Source organism: Myzus persicae, unplaced genomic scaffold, assembly GCF_001856785.1.
Source record: "Myzus persicae strain clone G006 unplaced genomic scaffold, MPER_G0061.0, whole genome shotgun sequence".
Lineage (NCBI taxonomy): Eukaryota > Metazoa > Arthropoda > Insecta > Hemiptera > Aphididae > Myzus > Myzus persicae.
The window spans coordinates 1763880-1786135 of NW_019104044.1; the positions used below are offsets into that span (position 1 = coordinate 1763880).

The 22256-nt window shown below is 28.7% G+C and overlaps 2 protein-coding genes across 2 annotated transcripts; one reads left to right on the forward strand and one right to left on the reverse strand.

Annotated features, from left to right (window-relative positions):
- Positions 1-1359: 1359 nt before the first annotated feature.
- Positions 1360-2584, reverse strand: LOC111037994. Its single transcript, XM_022320897.1, has 4 exons — positions 2532-2584; positions 2114-2218; positions 1747-1795; positions 1360-1670 (listed from the first exon to the last, which is right to left on the reverse strand). The coding sequence occupies exons 1-4, from the start codon at positions 2582-2584 to the stop codon at positions 1572-1574; spliced, it is 306 nt and encodes a 101-aa protein (XP_022176589.1). The 3' UTR covers positions 1360-1571.
- A 5049-nt stretch (positions 2585-7633) lies between these two features.
- Positions 7634-18209, forward strand: LOC111037981 (UDP-N-acetylglucosamine--peptide N-acetylglucosaminyltransferase 110 kDa subunit-like). Its single transcript, XM_022320884.1, has 8 exons — positions 7634-8094; positions 8974-9079; positions 9732-9814; positions 11869-12004; positions 12396-12414; positions 14277-15423; positions 17606-18092; positions 18160-18209. Exons 2-7 carry the CDS (start codon positions 9062-9064, stop codon positions 18063-18065), a joined length of 1863 nt encoding a protein of 620 aa, XP_022176576.1. The 5' UTR covers positions 7634-8094; positions 8974-9061; the 3' UTR covers positions 18066-18092; positions 18160-18209.
- Positions 18210-22256: the final 4047 nt, after the last annotated feature.

The window sequence follows — 22256 nt, forward strand, 5'->3', positions numbered from 1 at the left end:
TGAATTAATTGTCATAAATAATAATAATATAATTGATATTACTTAAATGTATAAGTAATTAGTTACCTATAGTCTCTAGTTAACTAAAAAAATAGACCAACATCAATTTTTATATTTATATATAAGTTAAATTAATTTCGTCTTTATTGTTGTTTGATTGCAATGGAAACTGTAAGACAATATGGGCCACGAAATCGGTCTGAAAAAAAATTATACCCAGCCAAAAACATTTGTACCCATTATGCCTAATACCTATGATAAAATGTTTTTCGTTGTATCAAAGTATTTTAGAGTTTTCATTGTTATTTAGGTTGTTGTAACATGTATGAGTTATTTAAAACTTAAGTGTTTGGTTTGTATAATATTATAAGATACAAAAAGAATCACAATATTATGATAAAAACTATTTTAATTTAGATTTAAATCACTTTAAGTATAGCAATGACTTAATAATAAAAGAATAGTAAATAATAATATGATTTTAATACTATGACTAAATTAGTATAGGTAGGCACTCCATAAAATGTCTAAGAAATATAATATGAGATATACCGTTTAAGCGGATACTAATTGTTTAAACAATTTGTCTAAAATTAATTTCCAATTTATAAAACGCTTGACCATTACCTATACAAAGTGATTCTGGATTCACCCAGTATGCTCGAAAAATATAAACCGAAAAATTGTTTTTACAATTAAAAGTTCTCTAAAAACCAGATTTACATATTGGCTATTTTGAATTTTAAAAAAAATAATTAAAATCAGATTTTTCAGTATTAAAAAAATGTTTGATTCAAAATATCTTAAAACTATAGTTACATTTCTTCTTTTAAATGTATTTGTTAGGTATATGTATAATATATAGAACTATGCCAAAAAAAATCTATTCATGATTAAAATATAAATAATTTTAATACAAGTTGTATTAATAAAATAATACAGAATTTAGTGTATATAATTATAAATTATAATAAAAATATCTTAAAACTAGTTACATTTTTTTTTTTTTAACTTCATGTTATAGAATATATTTATTTTATGAACATTTCATAACGTAATATTGAAACAATATATTAGCTATAACGAAAAAAACCATATTTGTGATTAAAATATATAAACAATTTGAATACAAGTTATATTAATAAGATTATTCAGAATTGACAGTATGTTATAATTCTAAATAAAAATATCTTAAAGCTAGTAACATTTTTTTTTAAACCCTATGAATTATGATATAGAATATATTTTTTTTAATTATTATTATTGATTCATTGACATTATTTTCATTATTTTCATTATTTCCATTATTGAAATAATATATGAATGTGTACCTAAACTAAAAAAATAATACTGTATTTATGATTAAAATATACAATAGTACCCTTTATAATTAGTTTTAATACAGACTTCAAAACTTAATGAAATTAAGTACTTTATATTTAATGCACTTTATACCTATCTTACATAATTATGGTGAATAGTCTGAAGGATTTTTTTTTGCAGATATTATTATAGCTCAAAGCGAGATCCGGCCCCTTAGTCTATCCCATTTGTTATCGGCTTTTTTTCAGCTATCCAATAATTATATAGACTATCAAGCATAATAACACTATGAAAATCATAAAAATTGAAACATAAGTCCAATCGAAGCCCAAGTTATGTATGATAGCCTGAAAGAAATTTTTGAAAATGAAATCAGGTCCATACATATATGAGAAGTAAAATTTGTATTAGTATATAACTTACATTATAAAGATCTTGTAAAATTCTTTCATCATCAGATGGCGTGTTATTTCTGAATAAATAAAATATATACTCAATATAGTAAAATTAACACTGATAAAATTGATATTAAAATTTACTATTGTGAATAAATTGTATTCTTTAAATAATGTCTTAAAATTGTATGATATAAGTTTCAATAATAAAATATTATTTTTATTATTTTAATAATTTTCAATGTTAAGATGTGCAATGATTTATAAGATATTTAACTTCAAAATAACATTGTTTTCTTTATGTTCTAATATAATAAGTTACATTTATTGAAATTATCAATTTGGATGTAAAAATAAGTATTTATAAGTTTAAAAAAAACTAGATTTCAAATTACCGGTTGTCGTCAATTAGTGTGGATCTGTATTCACTAACTAAAGCTATACAGTCTGAGCATAAAAGTGGATTTACATTTTCTATAAATTTACGAACACATGAATGACTGTAACATAAAAAAATGACATTTATACTAAATTCCATAGCTATAGGTAATATTAACTAATCTATTTGATTATATTATACAAGTTCTAAATTAACTAGATTTTTATATGGATTCTTCTAATTTTTTACCAATCAAATTAGCAGAATATAATATGTACTCAAACTTTTATTTATTAAATTTACTGTATAATTAGTAATATGTATTTTAGATTAAAAAAATATATGAAATACCTAGGTAATTGTCTAAATTATAATTTATAAATAGAATATTATATATATATTAATAATATTTATATATTTATCCTACCCATAACCGCGGCAACGAAACAAGTAGCGTGATCTTGCACTCGGCGGTCCTTTTTGCCATAGTTTCTCCGTATATGTACGTCGTAATTTTAAAGACGAGAGAGTCGTGCTTATCATTTTGTCAATAAGGTACTTAACATTCGAAATTAAACAGCTTGAACAGTCACAGCACGAAAATGCATATACAGTAGAAACTAGTTAACTAGAAACTCGATTAACCGTTACTGTCGGAACCGGGACTATGACAGTTAGCAGACATTTTGCAATAAACGTAGATTCTTATAACTTTAATTTAAACGATTCAATTTGTTCTTTAACGCCGTGTTTATCGCGTTCATTGCATATTTTGGATACCTACTACAAACTAGTTTTATTCGCTTGGTAATTCTTGCTATGCAAATTTCGGGATCACATCATTAACTATTTATTTTTCGACGATGACCGATGACGGATAAGAGATTGATGATAAATTGAGAGGCGATTGATCGAGTTCCTACTGTATTTCAGTATTTGAATCAAGAACCCCTGCAGATCTTTATAAAAAAAACGGCCAATCCACGCAGAGTAATCATATATTTGCTAGTTTTTCTAGTATCATAAAAGGCCCACCTCACATTTAATTGGGAGTGAAAGGTAAAAAAAATATTTTTTATAAAGGCAATTGTATTATTTCAGCAACAATAAATAATAAAAATAAAACTTTTACACATGTATAAGTATATGTGTAAAAGTAAATAATACACAAATACGTCATGTAAGCTTAAAAAACTTCCTTGGAATTAAAATTGTACTAACCTGCTGGGAGGACATCCACATTCGACGATGAAACTTGCTGATTGAGTTTCCGAGGTCAAGAGAATTTTACAAACCAAACATCTATCCATGATGTTGACGTGATATTTTACCATGTTCAAAAACGGACGATCAACACTAGATCAAAATAATATTGTTAAGTTGAGGCAATGATATAGGTATATTTTCATACTCACAAACAAAAAAAAATAGATTTCGTCAAATAATTTATGTATCTACACAATTCTTATAAATTTGTTTTAATTATCTCCTGCATTAACATCGACGCTCAATGACTGGATGGCAAGCACAATCGGGTGTATATTTTGAGGAAATTCGGCGACAGCGGTACACGGTGGTCGAGTCCAACACTCCCGCCGTATACGAAAATCGCCGACACGGTTGTCTAAAAGTGGAGACGACTCAGCGACGACGGCAACGGCGACACACACGTCGCGGTAAATGAACACTACCTACAAGGAGACCAAATAATCCGTAGAAATTAATTACCGAAGAATACACCCTGCACTTTGGGCAGCGCACGCGGATGACCGAAAACGGTGATTGATTAGCATGCCAAGATGAAGAATTCGATGAACCAGGATGCATCGTATCCTTAAAGAAAACCTTCCTTTCTCCGTGCAATTGACGACGAAGTGATGACGGAAATACCCAATAAAGTGTGGTTCGGTGGCAGCGGGGTGGAAATAACCTCAACTCGTGTTCGCAGTTTAAGGAATGACCAGCAAGACGATGTCCAACGTATCGAATGACCGAGGACGTTCGACCACCCTAAATTCCGAAGTCAATGATGACGACGTACTATATGGTGTGACGCGGTAGCCATCGACGTACAGGTGTATAACAGTGCTGGTAACAAGGGGTGGGTGGGCCATTTAGACGCGTTTTCGTCCGTCGACCCGGCCATTCTGAACAGGTCAAAGCAACCCCTCGGACCGGCTGTTACAAGCATTAGGCGGGAAAATGACACAGGTTCAAACTGTCAAGTGCCTCCGGGTCGTGCAATTCGTAAGAGATGGTCCTTAATTTAATCTATATACCTGATTTTGTTACTATACTATACCTAGATGTTCAGAATTTTTCAAAAAAAATGTTAAATCCCAATTATTTTGAGTTAGATTTATTCGTTCAATAAATACTTGTAACATAATAAATAAGCCAATTATTTTTTCAAAATATTCAGATTAATTTTAAGCTATTGCTTATCTTTTGTGCTACAAAAGAAAAATTGAAAACCGAAATTGCCAGTAAACAGCTCAAAAACAAAACAAGTCAACATTTTTTGAAATTTTTTTAACTATAGAAAATAATAGATTAAGCACTTGAGGAAATTTCAAGTACCTACCGTTATACCGTTATTCGTATATAATTACAAGAAATTAAAAAATCGTTCCATGAGAAATCGAATGAATATCCAGCAATGTCGTAATATTTTGAACATCAAACACTCATAAAAACTGAATTTTTTGACTTTTCGGTAGATTTTTTTGTTGATAAATAAAGACAACCTTATGAGGAATATTGAATGTAGTTTTCAAATCTTAGATAGAAAAAGAAAAATGTCTATGAATTTCTAAATCAAACTAATTCGCATATGTTTATGATTTTTATGCATTTTGACAAAATTTGAAATTCAGACGCTCCTAAAAAAATATTGAGGATTTACGGAAACAGTATAATTCACTTGGTAAAAAACTAAGAATGGACATCATATATTATTGATTTCATGAAAACAGGAACTAGTATAGGTATACCAATAAATAATAAGCGATACGGTATCGAAATTATATCAGGAACCGATACCTTTATTTTTTAATAAAAACCTAGAACCGAACAATGACAGTTATTTTAGTATATTTGACCAGTACCTGAAACCATAAATATAAATTGAATAGATCTGATCTATTTTTTGAAATGTCCTATATCAGATCAATAAATTGTATTTATGATGTACAGATAAATTCGTAAATCGTAATACTATGTATTATGTAATGTAAATAAAGAACATTAATTCTTGGTATTCTACCTAAATTTGTAATAAAATATTATACATATTTATAAAATATTTGAAACTAAAAAAATAAACTGTAAAAAACATTGTTAAGGAATAAGTATACCTTATATTATTTTATCATAACCACGTTTCGAGTGATAAAAACACAATACTAAAGCTGAAAAATCTTGCACTAATTTATATATAAAAAGCCAAAGTATTAATAGTAGAGAATATACGAATCAAATTGTTCCGTTTGTAACTCATGAAAAAAATTGTTAGTATGAGTACTAACTTGTTGTAAGGACAAGCAGTAATCCATAGTTCCCGGATGGGTGATCACCCGGGTTTTTAAGTGAAGACTCTTATTCGCCCCACATCCACGAATTTCAAATCAACCGTATTCCCCGCACAACAGGATAATAAGTAATAACCATCACCATGACTTATTTTTGTACATCCTTGCTTTGAAAAATTATTTAATATCAGTCACGTTTGAAACAATTTCCTATTTATTTGAATTGAAATAACATGTATAGTGCACATAAATTACATTACGAAAATAGGGTCGAAAATGATTTAATTTTTACACTGCATAGTACTACGGACTATACGCTACCTCTAGCCGCACAACAATTGTGTGAACTACCTACCCATACTCCTTGTTGCCGTGCCCAAAAAACGACCTCGCGGCCATTGTACCCTCGCTCCGAGGGTCAAAACAGACGACCGGATTTTGCCGGCCGGCCGCAGCATATGCCGTCCAGTTTTTATTTTAGAGTTATATAAATTACGTTTAACAGACAGTGAAGTTTTTTGCCGGCCGGTCAACTCACCCAGTTCGTCGGCTCGACCGACGACTGAGCTTGGGTTTCTCCATTGCGAATGGTGGAAAAAATTGTCGTCAGTTGCAATGCTCCATACCCGCCCAAACATTATATTTTCATATTATTCAGAATTATTCATAAAAATTTGAACCATTATCTATTTTTCATTACAGAGTAGGTATTTTGTACACAAATCGAACATCCCTGGGTATTCGAATATGTCTGAGCCGTCTTGGCGAATATCTGCAACCATGGGCCATCGGACAAAATGTGTATGCAATGTTTTGGCCTAATTAGTGGATGTTAATAGTGTATATAGTCCTAAATAAAGTACTTGCGATGATCTCTATTTTCAATCACTTGCTCGGATACTATATAATATCGCACTACCTGCACGCCTAAACCTATTGTTAGGTTAAATTTTTCAGCTACGACAATGTATTATTGCGCCGTTGTTCATATTTGTTAAAATTAATGAACTTCACGACTAACCTATGGAATTGGAATAGGAATAATTTCAAAAATGAAATATGCAATAACTATAAGTTTGCGATTCATATTGTTGCCGACCTTATAAAAAAAATATATTTATTTGTAAGTACCTATTACCTATTCGATTCTATATAATCTATACATATATTATACGATTGTACATATATAGATACCTACGATATATATTAATACATTATACGTATATAGTACGTATGAATTGTGAGTTTGTATTATACAAATGTGTAATATCATAAATTTCTAAAATTATGTATAAAAAAAATTTAAAAAAATTAATATTAGTATAAAATTATTTTTAAAAAAACTATTACTCATTACCTACTTTATTACTCGTTTCCCATTGACTATTAGTTTTTATTTTTTTAATGTCTCCAATTTGTATTTCTAAGATTTAATTTTCAAACGGGATGTGGTTGAGTAATTAAGTCTACATTTTGCAAGTGATTTTTGCAAATATAGGTACATTCAATTGAATAGAAGAATTTTAATTTTAAAATTGTGCAAAATGTGCAATGCATTGTATAATGTACGGTATAATACAATCATTTACATTATATTATATCATATACATGTATTCATCTACTTATTTATAAACGAAAAGTAATAAATAATCCAAATGTAACACTCGTATCATAATACAAAGTACACTTTTAATACGGAAAATACGGTATATATCAGAACATTTAGTTCAAAAATACCGTACCTATTTCAACAACATTGAATTAATACTGATGCACAGTATTTACAGGTGCTGTACCTCCATAGTGCCTACATCCTTCCTGGCTCCCTGAGTTTCTGTATTAAAATTTATAATTTATAATTTATAAATTTTAAGCTTTTGTCGTTATTTTATTAAATAGTATACAAATGGGTACCAGACGCGTAACCGGTCAAAATTACCGCCAATAGTATATAACCATGGTTTGTATCTCAGGATATAATAATATGGTTTATACCGCTTTTGGAGTTTGTACCCGGCGTGGTGTCGTCGGCAACACACGCGGCCATGTCACACAGGTCAAGGCTCGTGGACCAATGACGTTCTTAGTGGCGGAGCATCCACGCGACTCGCGCACTCGCAATATGTCGGCAAACGGGAAACAAGCGCGACTAGCTTTACAGTTGTTTACATGACTAAATACATATTTTATTTATTCATATTTCATGAATGTTTGGATCTTTTACTCCGTTGTCAGAGTCTATGTTTATATAATTCACCTATGAAATTCCTGTGTGTTATTTAAAGTCATACAATATTCTTCATCCTTGCTTGTTCACTTCACTGGACTAACTATACTTTATATAGAGGACTGGACTACTGGAGTCTGAAACCAACTGAACACTCTTTAAAACATTCTGTGCGCAGTGCTTTTAGTGTCAACGCCACCTGTGGATCACCACCACCCCATCGTTTTCCTGTAGTGACTGGTGAGTATACATAGTGCGAGCTAGAGAACATGGCTGTGTGCACTGGTATCATTTCGACTTGGACGTAATATCGCCCAGTCCTCTAGGTATATTTTAATGATTATGACCATATTTATGTTTAATTATGATGTAAGCCTGTCTGCGTTTTGTGGTTGAGAATACCAACAAGTGGACAGCACACAGACATATAAAGAAATAGAATGATAAACAGAGAGGTTCAGGAGCCAACATTGTTAGAAAAATATAGCATACAATTTTTTGGTAGTCAAGTCTTAGGTCCCATTATATTACATGAGTATTGACCATCTCTTTCTAATATTGTTGGCAAATGACAATATATTTTAGTAAGATATAGGGGAAATTCATATATTAATAAGTCTATGGGACAGCTTGCCATAGCACAGACATGCCCTGAACCAAGTTGAGAACATGCCAGTGTTTAGCCGTTCTAGAGAATCTCATTTTATAAATGCTCTCAAGAGTGTGGAGTGTGGCTGTACTTTATATGATTGTATTTTTGCAGCTGCTGGAGACAACTATTACCATACTTCCAAATAGATATTAAATCTTTAATAAGCTTGAAAGTTGCCATCGGAAGTCTTTTTATTTTATTTAATTCTTGTTTACAAACGGAATATCAATAAAGCTTACCAGCACCTAATGCTGTTGTGATTGCATTGTTCACTGTTTGCTATACTATAGTGACCGTCATCAAATTATATTTGATTTGATTTTCTGAACATATCCTTCATGATTAAAAACTGAATTATGAAAAATACACAAATGTTTTTTTCAACTGAATATGTTACTATATTTATATTTTATTCATTCTACTAATGTACTTATCACAATAATACAATGTATATTTTGTTTTTGCAGTTAATTATCAACAGTCCATCAATAAGTTTACGTGGATCATTATAAGTTGTCTGTATTTGAAAAATAGTACTAATCTGATACTTGAACTATGAATTCGTCACCATTAGTAAGTAATTTATTAATAATTTGACTATGTATATGTGGTTTTTGTGGGCCATACTAACTATAAGGATATAATGTTAATTAGTAAAATCCTATTATACAATTTGATATTTACAAAGTCTAATTACTGAAATGTTAAGTAATAATTAATAGGCATTTTAATGACAAATAGATTTACCTTATGTGTTTTTTGTCCTTCAAAACTCCTATTTTGATATGTGACAATTTTCGATATTTTAAGATGCTGACAACCTTTTGTAGGAACTCTCATAAACCGTACATCAAAATGAGAAATCGGGGTATTACAACTCTCGTGGTATATTTCTTATTGCAAATATTTGCAGTATGTTTACAATTAATGAGGACACCACACCCTCATTTGTTGTCTTAATATTACAAATGCATATCAGCGGATTAATTAAGCTAAATGTAAGCTCCTGAACATAAATTTGCCATGTAACTTTCTTTAAAGACAAAAAAAAAGGGGGTGGGATCCTTTAAGTGAGGCAGTTGTCTAAAAATACCACTTTTGCAAAACATCAGCATAAATTCTTTATTAAAATAGTGTATTTTATTTTCAGATTTTTGATAAACCTGTATACTGATTTTATCAATTATAGGTACATTAAACTGATTAATAATTATAATACTTACAGGATTCATTTTGTCCAGTCCATTCGGAATCTGAAGCATCAATAACAGCGATTGCAACGATTGTTACAAAAGATGACACTTTAAAGTAAATAATTTACAGTTATTAATTTTATAATGTATTAGAATCTCGGCATCTTTTTTTAAAATCTAAATAGTTCTATTTAACCACTTATTGTATTTTGGTTTTTGAGTAAAGTAAAGAATCAAGAACGAGGTATTTGTTCAGTATGTGACCTACGGATCAAAAATCATGTTTAGTATATGACAATAACCCAATAAGACCCGTAGAGACAACGTTTGCATACCAATCTATTAATAGGCAAGATACATTTTTAAATGATGAACAAAAACATTCTAAGCATATTTTTTAAATTAAATAAATTTTTTTATAGTAAAATAATTGTATGACATTTTTTGAATAATTTTGACATATTGCTGTAATATAGGTACACATTCAATATTCATACCATTTTTTTCACCAATATTTCGTTTGACCTATTTTTTACATTATTAAATGTAATCCTGTATTATTTTATAATGGTATTACTAAGTAATTAATTAAATAACATAATTTTACTAAAAAATACTAATACTAATACGGTAGGTCATGCGGTCTGGTAAGTCACATACTGAATAGATACCAAGAATGATGTATTATATTAGTTCAATAATGGTATTTGCATGTTTAGTTTGTATATTTTTTCCTGTATTCAGTTTGAAGGACTGAAGGAGGTTAGGGGTAATCCCCCCCCCTTTCCATCATTGTTTTTTTAACTGTCCTATTATTAAATGTTATAATTTATACATTTCAACTAATACTTACTTGCTATGTTTTATGCTACTTTTTACATTAAGTATACGTTATATTTGTAATATACATTACGTTTTAATGATACGGAGCATAAACATATTTTCCAATAATCACCCTAAGCCTAGCCAAGTACTAATATGTTGTTTCATAGTAGGTACAAGGAGTAGGTATGTAAAGTTATTTTGTACATTGAACTCTTTTTCATGTGTTAGTACATATTTTGTTGTATTTGCATTTCAAGTGAAAATTGTTACTTGTATGTTTGAAAATTAGTTAGAATTTTTTTTTAAGCTGGTAAAAAAATTTTAATTTGTAGTTCAATTTTGATATCAAATTAGTTAATAATATTGTCATTATCATGTAATTATTATTATTATTATTTGTAATAAGTACATGTTAACTTGAATGTTTTGGATAATAAGCAATTGTCATAAGCGTGTTTACAGGAGGGGCCGGGTGGGCACTGGCCTCCCGGCAGACTCAACATCATGCCAAGATAAAATTTTCTTTATTATGTATCTGTTTTTAATTTAGTTTTAAATGCATTTTTATTGTTTTGACAATGGTTATACTTTTTGATCATAATTAAAAAATATTCCTAACATTTTGAATTTTGTAACATAAAAAATGAATGTTTCTTCATGTCTAAAAGAAAAAAAAATAAGTCTCACAATTAAAAAATGTATTGTGCCCTCTCGGCCACCAAAGTCTGAACACGCATATGGCGATTGTGCATATTTTAAGGATTTTAAGAGCATGAAATTCTTAGCATAAGTAATCAATTATCAGCTGCTTCAAATAGTGTCAATACGTTATTCTTGCAGCGTTAATGCTAGTCCAATACATGGTCTGCATCTAGACTATATGATGCTGCAAGAAAAACATATCTTAAGTCCTAACATTTATTTATATAGGATATACTTCTATAGTTATTGAACACTGTAGTTTTGATATTTTACCCCTGCAACTTGCTAAAATGTATGATTGACTTATAACTGGACTGTGGATTATTATAATAATTCCATATTTTGGTCAGTCATCTTTACTAATCGTAATAGTTTCAAGCTTCTGATGGCATATTAAGATACTATAAGGTGCGTACTGTGCGTAAAAATCTGCACTCTACTGATCATTTCATCCCATTGAAAATGCATGGCTACACCTCCGTCTACTGCACTATGGAGCAGCTGTTTTTCAAAAGTTCAATGTAGTGACAATCATAATCTAATGCAACAATTTATTATTGCTTTCAAATGTTACATGTTAGCTTACTTATTACTAACTTATTAGCAATATAATTAAAAATTAATTGTTTTTTTTTTTTTAAGATTTGATGATATCACCAAAGAATTTCTCAAATTAGGGTTTATAAAAGTTAAGGATTTGGCTAGAACATCCATGTTAAAAGCTAGCTCAGTTAAATTGCCGGGAGATTCTCTAACACTGCTTTATGAAGCTATGGAGGTATAAACTAATTATTATTAGTAAACATTTTTTAGATAATGTTTTTCGGTATTCGTTTAGTATGTGACCTACCGTAGGGTATTTGTTAGTATTTTTAGACAAAGTTAAAATCATAAAATGATGTTATTTTATTAGTTTGTTATTACTAACTCATTAGTAATACAAGTATAAAATAATACAGGATAACATTTAATAATGTCAAAATCAGTAAAAACAAAAATGTAAGAATATTATTTTATTATAAGAAAAATGTATATTGCCTGTTAATACATTGGCACCCACATATTGTCCGTACATAAATAATTTTGTAGGATAGATGTCTCGGTAGATCACATACTAATACCTGTTTTTATTTTATTTTATTCAAATGTTATTTTTTTTTTTCTTATAGACATATACTGATCGCCTAGGTAAGATATTACTATCAATTGCTATGTTTTATTTAGATGGGTGTACCCGTTACTAAATAAACAAGCATGTCTGGACTTATGTATTTCTCATATCACTGCACATGGGTACTCCGGACTTGGATTTTGCTAACATGCCTGTTTATCTTTATTTAGCCATGAGTAAACTGTGGCCAAATGACCAATTTTTTTTTGTTAACTGCTCCCGGATTAGTATTTGGGTTTAATGAAGTACAATGTAAACTGCACCCTTTATATTATTGATTTTTGATACTTAGTTGTAATTCTAAAATGAATAACTGCAGACATGGAGAGGGGGGCTGTTGGACCTAGAGTATAAGGGCCCATAGAAATGAATTTGGAATTTTTGAAATTTTAATAAGATTACTTTTTTTATATTAAGTAATATTTTATAGGGTCCTCAAAAATATTTGGTACATAGGCCCAACATTTAATTTGCTGTGGACTGACTTGACTAGATACTAGATACACACATTTCCACCAAATGTTTTTTTTATCATTGCTATACACTGAAAAGTTTTCAAAATATTTTTTGATAAAAAAAATTGATAATACTATGAATGGGTAACTTGTTTAAAACATTGTAATATATTGTATTGTTAAAATATTCTGATTGTTATTAAGCTATTTGTAGACATGACATTCTATTTATTTATTTTCAAATATCAATAAAAAATGTTCTATCAGTCAAAATCTTAAAAATTGAATACAATATTCCTCGTCATTTTTGTTTAATTAAAATATAATGATACTACCTAAGCATTTGAAGTTCAAATTAGAACAAAATTAGATATATTTTTAAAAAAGAATTAATTTTTTCTTTGGTCGTGTAGAGGGAATACAATGGTTTAATCGATCGACAGACCCATTCTACATCAACAGAACCAGCATGTTCTTTTGTGGAACACAGTATAGTAGACTGATTTTGTTATAATTTATATTTTATGTACACATTGTTAAAGTTCAAATAGTTTTATCATTTTTGACCCACAATAAAATAATACATTTTGTTAAACTATTAATTTACCTTTTAAACCTTGTACACTGTATATCATTATATAAACTAAAATTAATTCTGAAGTTTCTGGTAGTGTATACTAATTTTTAATTTTACTGTAAAATTATACAATTAAAATTAATTAATCTAAACTTTTCTCTGTCCACCAATAAAGCTTAGTCACACACACATAAGTACCAAAGCCATAAAAAAGTATTTTTGTAACACAACTTTTGCAGTTCACACTATTATTTATTTGTATATTAACTACTATATTACACTTAAAAAATTAATAAGTGTCTTATTATTACAATATAATGGGTTACAAGTTATATTAAGTAGATATTGACTAATAACTAAATGGGATATAATTTATTATTTTAAAACTATTTTCCTCGTTTTTTTCCTATACTTATCTAACACTAATTTTGTATTATGTTATTTGTAACATCTCTCTCAATATTTAAAATGTGCAAGTCAGTAAACCGTTGCTTATCCTCAACCAATTTTTAATTTGCTGCATAAATAAATTATATTGGCATTTAACTGCAATTTAAAATCACTTTCTTAAGAAAATCTTTAAAAAAAAAATTTTACATTATAAAAACATAAAATAAAATGAAATCTTAAAAAAATAAATTGCTTTTTTCTCCCATCATGTTAAGATGTTTTCTAATGGTGACCAGGAGTTCTGAAAAACAGTTTGGGGGACAGGGGTGCTTTGGTTCTATTCCATTTTTCATACAATGATACTCCATTCGAATCTAATCGTTATTATTCCAATTTACTTACTGAAACAACTTAATACTAATTAATGTTTAATGTTTAAACTATATATATTTTTTAGATAAGCTTCATGAAACTGCAAAATCAGAACATACAAATGGAAATTTCGACAGTACGCAAAAAATATGTACAGAATTACTTGTACATAAACCAAAAAGTTTAGATATTATATTGCTTAAAGCTGATTCATTTCTCAGTCACAAACATTATGAAAAAGCCATTGAAACTTTAGAAGAAGCAAAAAATATTCATCCCAATTGTTTTGAAGTTTTATATAACTTAGCACTAGTTTATTGGAGAAAGTCTGAACAGGATTTAGCAAAACAATATTTATCGGAAGCTTGTGAATTAAAACCTTTTTGTGTTAATGCATGGACAATGTATGGTAATGTATTATCTATTACAAACGACTTGAACTCAGCTGAACTAGCTTATGAACGGGTTTTAAGTCTAAAACCCGAATTATATGAAGTACGTAATAAGTACGGAAAACTGCTATTAAAATTAAATAAATTAAAAGATGCTAAAAAGCAATTTAAGATTGCCCACAACAGTGCGACAGAATGTCCAGAAACTTTAAATAATTTAGGAGATGTTTATTCTGAGTGCGGTAAATTTGAAAAAGCTATTTCTAATTATAAAAAATCTTTAGAAATTAATCCTGATCTAAAGAATACTCATGGTAGTTTGGGAATGGTTTATCTAAAAGTTGCAAAATCACAAGAAGCAGCTACTGAATTTCTAAAAGCATTAAAATTAGAACCAGACAATGTGTTGTATTTAAGAAATTTAGCAGTTACATTTTCTCTTCAACAAAAACCTGAATTGTCTGTTGAAGTATTTAAAAAATGCTTGAAACTTCAACCTGAAAACTTCATCATAAATTTAAATTTGGCTATGGTGTATATACAAGACCTTAAAAATTATCAAGAAGCTATAATTTATTTAAAAAAATGTATGCAGTTAAATCCGGAAGCAACATATGTGTACAAGATTCTAAGTCATGTATACCAGCAGTCTGGAGATAACCTAAGTGCGTTTGATACTTGCATGGCATTGGGTGATTTGTATATGGATAGCAATGATCATGAAAATGCAAGTAATATATTTACCTGTGCAACTCATTTTAATCCTGACAATGCATATGGCCATTGGAAATTGGGCCTAACTATGTATAAACAGGGTCGTCTTGATTTGGCTTTATTGAGGTAATGATTAATTATTAGTACACTAGTCCTTAAATGTTCATCTTGTTATATAGGTACTGGTTATCTTAGGTTTTATCTTTATCTGATGACTTGGTAATCTTAGGTAGACAATTTAATTTTCACAACAAAAAAACACAATACCTAATACATGATTAAAAAAATTATTTATGTTAAATTAGTTTTCTGTATTCTTGTTACTTTTGCTGTATAAATACATCTTATCTGTTAACTTATATTCTAGACTCGTCTTACACTCCATATTTATTTGCAGTAAATTGTAAGCCTATCTTAGTTTAATATTTTCTCATTTATTATTAGCGTGTACCTACCCTTCTAATTTTTCTTTTGATTTACTTCATTTAGTGTTTTCAGTTTCTATATTTTGTGTTGAAATCCTTACAAGCCTATTATCTGTTATTCAATCTCAACTTTGAAAGTCATTATTACATTATGTTCCATAAATTTACCCAACTATAATCACCTAACCTAACCAGGATTCATTTTCAAAAGGTAAGAGAAAACCTCTTACCTGAAATTCACAAGTGAAAACATAGTACGTACGTACTAAAATCATATGGGAGTTGAACATATTCACTTTAATTTTTCAATGCTAAAACAAAATCAAAAGCTAGTGAATTGTAGATTTTGAATATGTTGGCTGTTACTAATTTTAAAAAAAAAATAAGTTTTTTTTTGCTTAAATTAGTTTAAAATTGTGTATACAAGTTACAATAAGAAACATAATATGCATAATAGTATATTATGATTATTTTAAACTTAATTAATTAAAAATATTTACATTTACCATTTCCTTTAACTAGTAAATCCTCCATATATGTCAAACCATACACAACACATTGATTGTAACTTAAAAACAATTCATGACAAAGCTACATTTTCCTATAGAAAATTGTATTACTGTCTATCTACTCATTCAAATTCTCTTATCAAGAAACAGCACTGGCGGGAGGTTGTGCTGGGCCCGAGGCAGATTTTTTTCATGGGACCAAGAAATTTTTTTTCGTAAGGCAAAAAAAAATGTCTGGCATGTCCTTGTACTCGTAAGAATTTTTTAAATATTTATTAAAATAAAATATGTACAAATTAAAATATTCAGGTACACTAAGTACACTAAATACAAGTGTTACACAAACATTTTTAAAAAAATTTAAGATTTTAACATCAAAATTGTTTTGGATGTCGCCGTCGCTTGTCGGCATTATAATTTATTTTTACTCTCACTCATTTATTATATGGATTCCAATTATTATATTAAAACCCACAAGTCGCCACTGCAGACTGGACTTGTATTTTTAATTCAAAAAACAAAATTATTGTCTTAAAAATCATCAAATGCTTTGAAAAGTGCGGGGCCCTAACCTTCTGCCCTGCCCTTCCGCCAGCGCTGTCAAGAAATTATCATCCCTTACAATCCCAGGTAGCCCCTCAAGGCGACTTACCCGTAAATGGTGCAAAGATGTATTACATTGAAATAAAAAAATAAAACACATGACCTAAATCAAATTGAATGTGTCCCCAGTGGGTGGCTTCTTTCCCCAAATCGCGTAACCGGTGTTTGAAAACTAATAAATACATTTTTACTATAAATTAAGTTATGGTTAAGTCATTTTTTACCACTGTCGAACTGCATTAAGTCATTAACTACATGACATAATAGATTTTGGATGTTCATTATTTATAATAAAGAAACAAGTTGATTTTAATATACATATAAGTTCAGAATATAATATTAATAATTCATTGATAAATGTGTTAGCTACTGTTTCATTACTATTTTTATTTAAAGATAATATCATAATGTATGCCGGTATTATAAAGCATTGTGTATAATTCTTCTATGTATTATCCTGACCCAAGTCTACTCTACTAACATAGGTTACTCTTTCAAATGAATGGTTCACATTTTATTTACATTTTCATGCATGCATTTAATGTTGACTATGTTTTAATTGTTTATTATTATTATTTTATTTCTTTTTTGACTTCAGTTTAAAATATTATACTATTGTTATTTTCTTACTTTCTTTGTTAATAATTTCTGTTTCCTGTGATATATACATATTACACTTGATACTTGATTTTTAATTAATAGAATATTATTCTTGAAAAATATATGTATTCAGCATAACTAGTAATTATATCATGATTTATTTTCCAACAGTTATAAAAGAGCTATTGAATTGAAACCAAATCTGGTTGCCGCTTATTGTGACATTGGGATTATCTATGAAGAATCTAATCTTCCTGAAAAAGCCATGGTCAACTATGAAATGGCAATTCAGCTAGATTCTAATAATTTAAATGCATTACATAATTTATCAAATCTGAAACAAAATTTGGGTCAACTAGATGATGACCTTATTGACATGTTTCAAAGAATATTGAAAATTGACGAATCAGAGGCTTTTGATACACATAAAAATCTAGCAGATATTTTTAAGACAAGAAGAAATTTTAATGATGCACTTACGCATTATGAAAAAGCTTTGGAATATAACAATACATCTGTCGACATTTATAAGCAGATGGGAGATATATATTCAGAGTTGAACATGGCTGATGATGCATTACGTTGTTTTAATTTGGCAACTCACCATGAGAACAGTGTTGAGAAGCTTTAATTTATGACGGTTCTAAGGAAAAATATGGTGATATGAAAATGACCCATGATTAATGATTTTAATATTAATTAAATAGAGTATTTTTTTATTTCAGGTTGAATATCTTTGAACACGATGAAAATTTGTTACACCGCAACAGGAAGATGCATTAAAATTAAATTTTTTTCAAATATTAACTGTATTAATTTTATAATATCAAGCATTTTAATTTACTTAATTTGTGAGTTTTATACATTTGTGTATAGTTTTATTATTTTCAGACTATAATGAGAGTAAAAACTTATTAAATATGATTTATTAATTGAAATGTTGATTGATAATAAATAACCAATAAGTAATTCAACTTTGTGTTGTTAAGTTATAACAAATTACAATATTATTCTAAAATGTATACTTATCATGTTGTTGCATATTGCACATAATACTTTGTATTTACTATATAATATTATGCTACTTAAAAATATTTTGAGGAAAACGTTTCAAAAATTAAACCACTCACCCACAAAATTTATCTCAAAATGATTGATTATAAATCCTAACCTTTCAATATATTGACACTTTGCAGTGATATTTTGTAATAATGTATTAGCATTATTAAATAAAACGATACAATCAGTTTATTCCATATACCTATAGGACAAATCGGGCAGCTGGTATATAATATTATGTAATTTAATTGTTATAACTTTTAAGTTTTGTCAAATCATATCTACGGGGCACGGTATTTTTAGAGGACGTCACAACCGCATAATATGTTGTCTCCATCTCACAAAATATGTTAAACATGGCAAAAACTGTTTCTTTCGGGAAATAACCGAAGAGGCTACAATTAGAAGTTAGAACTAAAAAACCAAATTTTCGTCATGAATAGTGGAGAATTTTAACTGTGTCGTAGCTTTTTTATTTTGTTCGATAAGAGCATAAGACCAATATATCAAAAATTATTGAAATTTGGAAAACTTACAAATATCAGATTTTTAAAAATTAACTTTTCTTATTAATGATATCAAACAAATAAAAACTCTAAGGCACAGAAAATACTATCTTCTATATTTTGTAAGCTTTTGGTGTCTCTACTACAGACTGAGTGGAATCCAAAATCCCGCTCAAAACTGTTTTTGTTATATTGTACATATGTAAGACAGAGACACTGTATAGCGTCCTCTTAACTAGGATTACAAAAAAAAACCAAGGAATAAATTTAATCAAATACTTTACAACGCTATTTACTTGAAAAATAATATTTTCAACAGTATTTATTTTACAATAAAAAGAAATGTGTATTACAGTTTTAAATTTTATATGTGGATGGGTTGCTTCAATATCTTACCTTATGGATACATTTTTGTAACATCACTGCCATCACTGGATAATTGTCTGTTGTACGGCTTTACATTGTAATATTTTATATTATGTTGGAAATAAATAGTTCAAAACAACAGTAAAAACGTCAAGGTACTATTGTATTAATGCATCAATGATATAACCTCAAACACATTTTTATTAATTGACTTTGATGTTGTGCATAACTGCAACTGCAGGCTCTGGCACTTCATCTAAAGTAACGATTAGTGCTTCTTCAGAATTTTCAAAAACCTATGGTCTATGGAATAGCACTTTTGTGTCACATATAAAGCATTTCAATTTCATCAATAGTTTTTAATAAAACAATAATATTTGTATTCCACAAATTCGTGGCATACATTTTTTCAAATTTATTTATGTATAGGAATATTATATTTTTAGCGTACCTACCCATAAGATAATTTTTATAAAATAACAATTGTTGATATTTGTATTATTATCATCGTAGTAGTATATTAATATTATTTTTAATATACAATTTTATTATAATCTATAAAATATTATTTTTAATATACAATTTTATTATAATCTATAAAATATTATACTTAATTAAATTTAACGTGGCCGTCAATTCCCAGTATATAACGCCATTGGGGATTTTTTTTCCCCAGTGTCCCTGTATAGTGGTTAAATTTGTTTTATAGGTAATCACGGATTAGAAGAATTAAATATTATGAAAAAATGAAGTAGTTAACTACTACTACAGACTCCTATATGGCTATATAATTAAGTCTGTGACTTTTACCCACGTAATATTGTATTATAAATCTTTATTTTACAATGATTCGAAGTTTCGTTCTAAAGTCTAAAGACAAAAAAGCCTTAATATATAATTAATACCGAGGCGTATTCAGACCTTCATGCGTGGGGAGGCAAATTTTAAAATTTTAGTTCTTACATACTACATCTATATACGTTACCTAATATTTGTGACCCTTCTAAGTTTGGGTTTGATTAAACTCATAACTTCGAAAAATTTCTTTCACTGCAGGCTACCTTGTAACTGGCATAGTTACAAATTCTTTTACAACTTAATATATATGTATTTTTAAATTTGGTATCTTTTTCAGAATTGGTCAACCGTTTTATCCAATTTTTCAATAAGTCACTACTCACTGGAAGGCTATATGGTGCCCCCCTGCCTTCCCCGCAGACACGCCTATATAATTATAACTCAATAATAATAATATAGAGGATTTTTTTTATTTTCGTATGGCGCTAGTTCGGACGCCTATTTGGCAGAATTTTGATTGGGCACCTGTAGGTTTCTGTCATGCCCAGTTGGGGGACAGCGGCCTCTCTCCAGATGACAGGTGTCTACCCGGAGAAAACTGCCGCCCGATATCGAGGATGTCGGCATTTGTGTTCTCTCTCTAACCAACGTAACATACGGACATACCAAATTTTCTAACCGACCCTATGTTGTTAATTAATAAATTGAAAACTTAATATACCTACCAATGGTACTATGGTAGGCTACCATATATTATTATAGTGATAGTAAACTTGCCAATTATCAAAATTTAAGTTAAGAACATTATCTATGCCGTTATGTTGGAAGTTTTGTGATATTTTCATTTGTACGTAGTATTTATTATAATATATTTGTATGTTGTATAATATAGTTTATTTTATCATTCTTCATCAAGAAGATGCATATTAACGGGCAACAAAGTGCACAGGATCAGCTAATACCTATAATATAATATAATACCCAAAAAATATTATGATTATAAATAGTTTTTAATTAATTTAAATGTTTTGAAAATGTAACTGTGTTATGTATTATAGAAATAATAATTTCCCCATAATATACTTGAATTTCAATAAAATAATTAAAGTTTTTTGTTTTAACACCTAAAAGGTATTACCCATTTAATTTCGTCCAAATCTAAACTTCAAAATAATTTTTTTCTAATATTTGATTAGTTATTAACTGTTTTAATATAATAGTAATTTACCAAAAACCAATAACTAATAGCAATAATCCTAAAGATCATAGGCGGAGATCGTGTGAAATATTGAGGGGGGCTCAAATATTTGATGACAAACATGCCCGTGGGGGCATTGCCCCCACACCCCCAACAAACTAATTTTTACATTAAATCACTCATAAAAAATTGTTCTCATTGACTCGTTATCATAACAACTTCAATAGTTACAAACATAAAAAAAAGAATAATTAATAAACGATTTAAATTAAAATATTTTAAACATATTTGAATTAAATTATTTATTTAAAATCTAAATCACAATCTCAAAAGAAATGTATTACCAAGAACATCAAACAATAAGTAAAATATAATTTAGTATAAAATGGTCAATACAGTTAACGATTCATTCAATCACAATAAACTTTACGATAGGTTTAACATAGCTATAGCGATAGTCCTAAAATAGCTATCGCTTCTCGAGAATTAACAAAAATTAGGAAAAGAAATAATATTTTTCCCATCTAAAATAGAACGGTATAATATGTTATTCAATATAGATGGCCAATTGGTACAAAATATGTACAGTATTAGGCAGTGGCGTATATAGGGGGGAGGCCCCCTAGGCCAGAGCCCATAGTGAAATTGCAGGATCAATTAAAGCATTGCATGTATATTTACACTGTTAACAGTTTTTCACTATGATTAAGTTAGCCGGTTGATTAAAATCATTTTTGAGTAATCTACAAGGAAATGTTAGATATATTGACGGGACTTGCTTTAATGACTTATTGACTTTGATGTTAAATTCATAGTAAGATAACATTAAAATATACAAACGACACTGTCAATATTTTTAAAAAAGAAACAAAAAATTAATTTTACATAATAATTA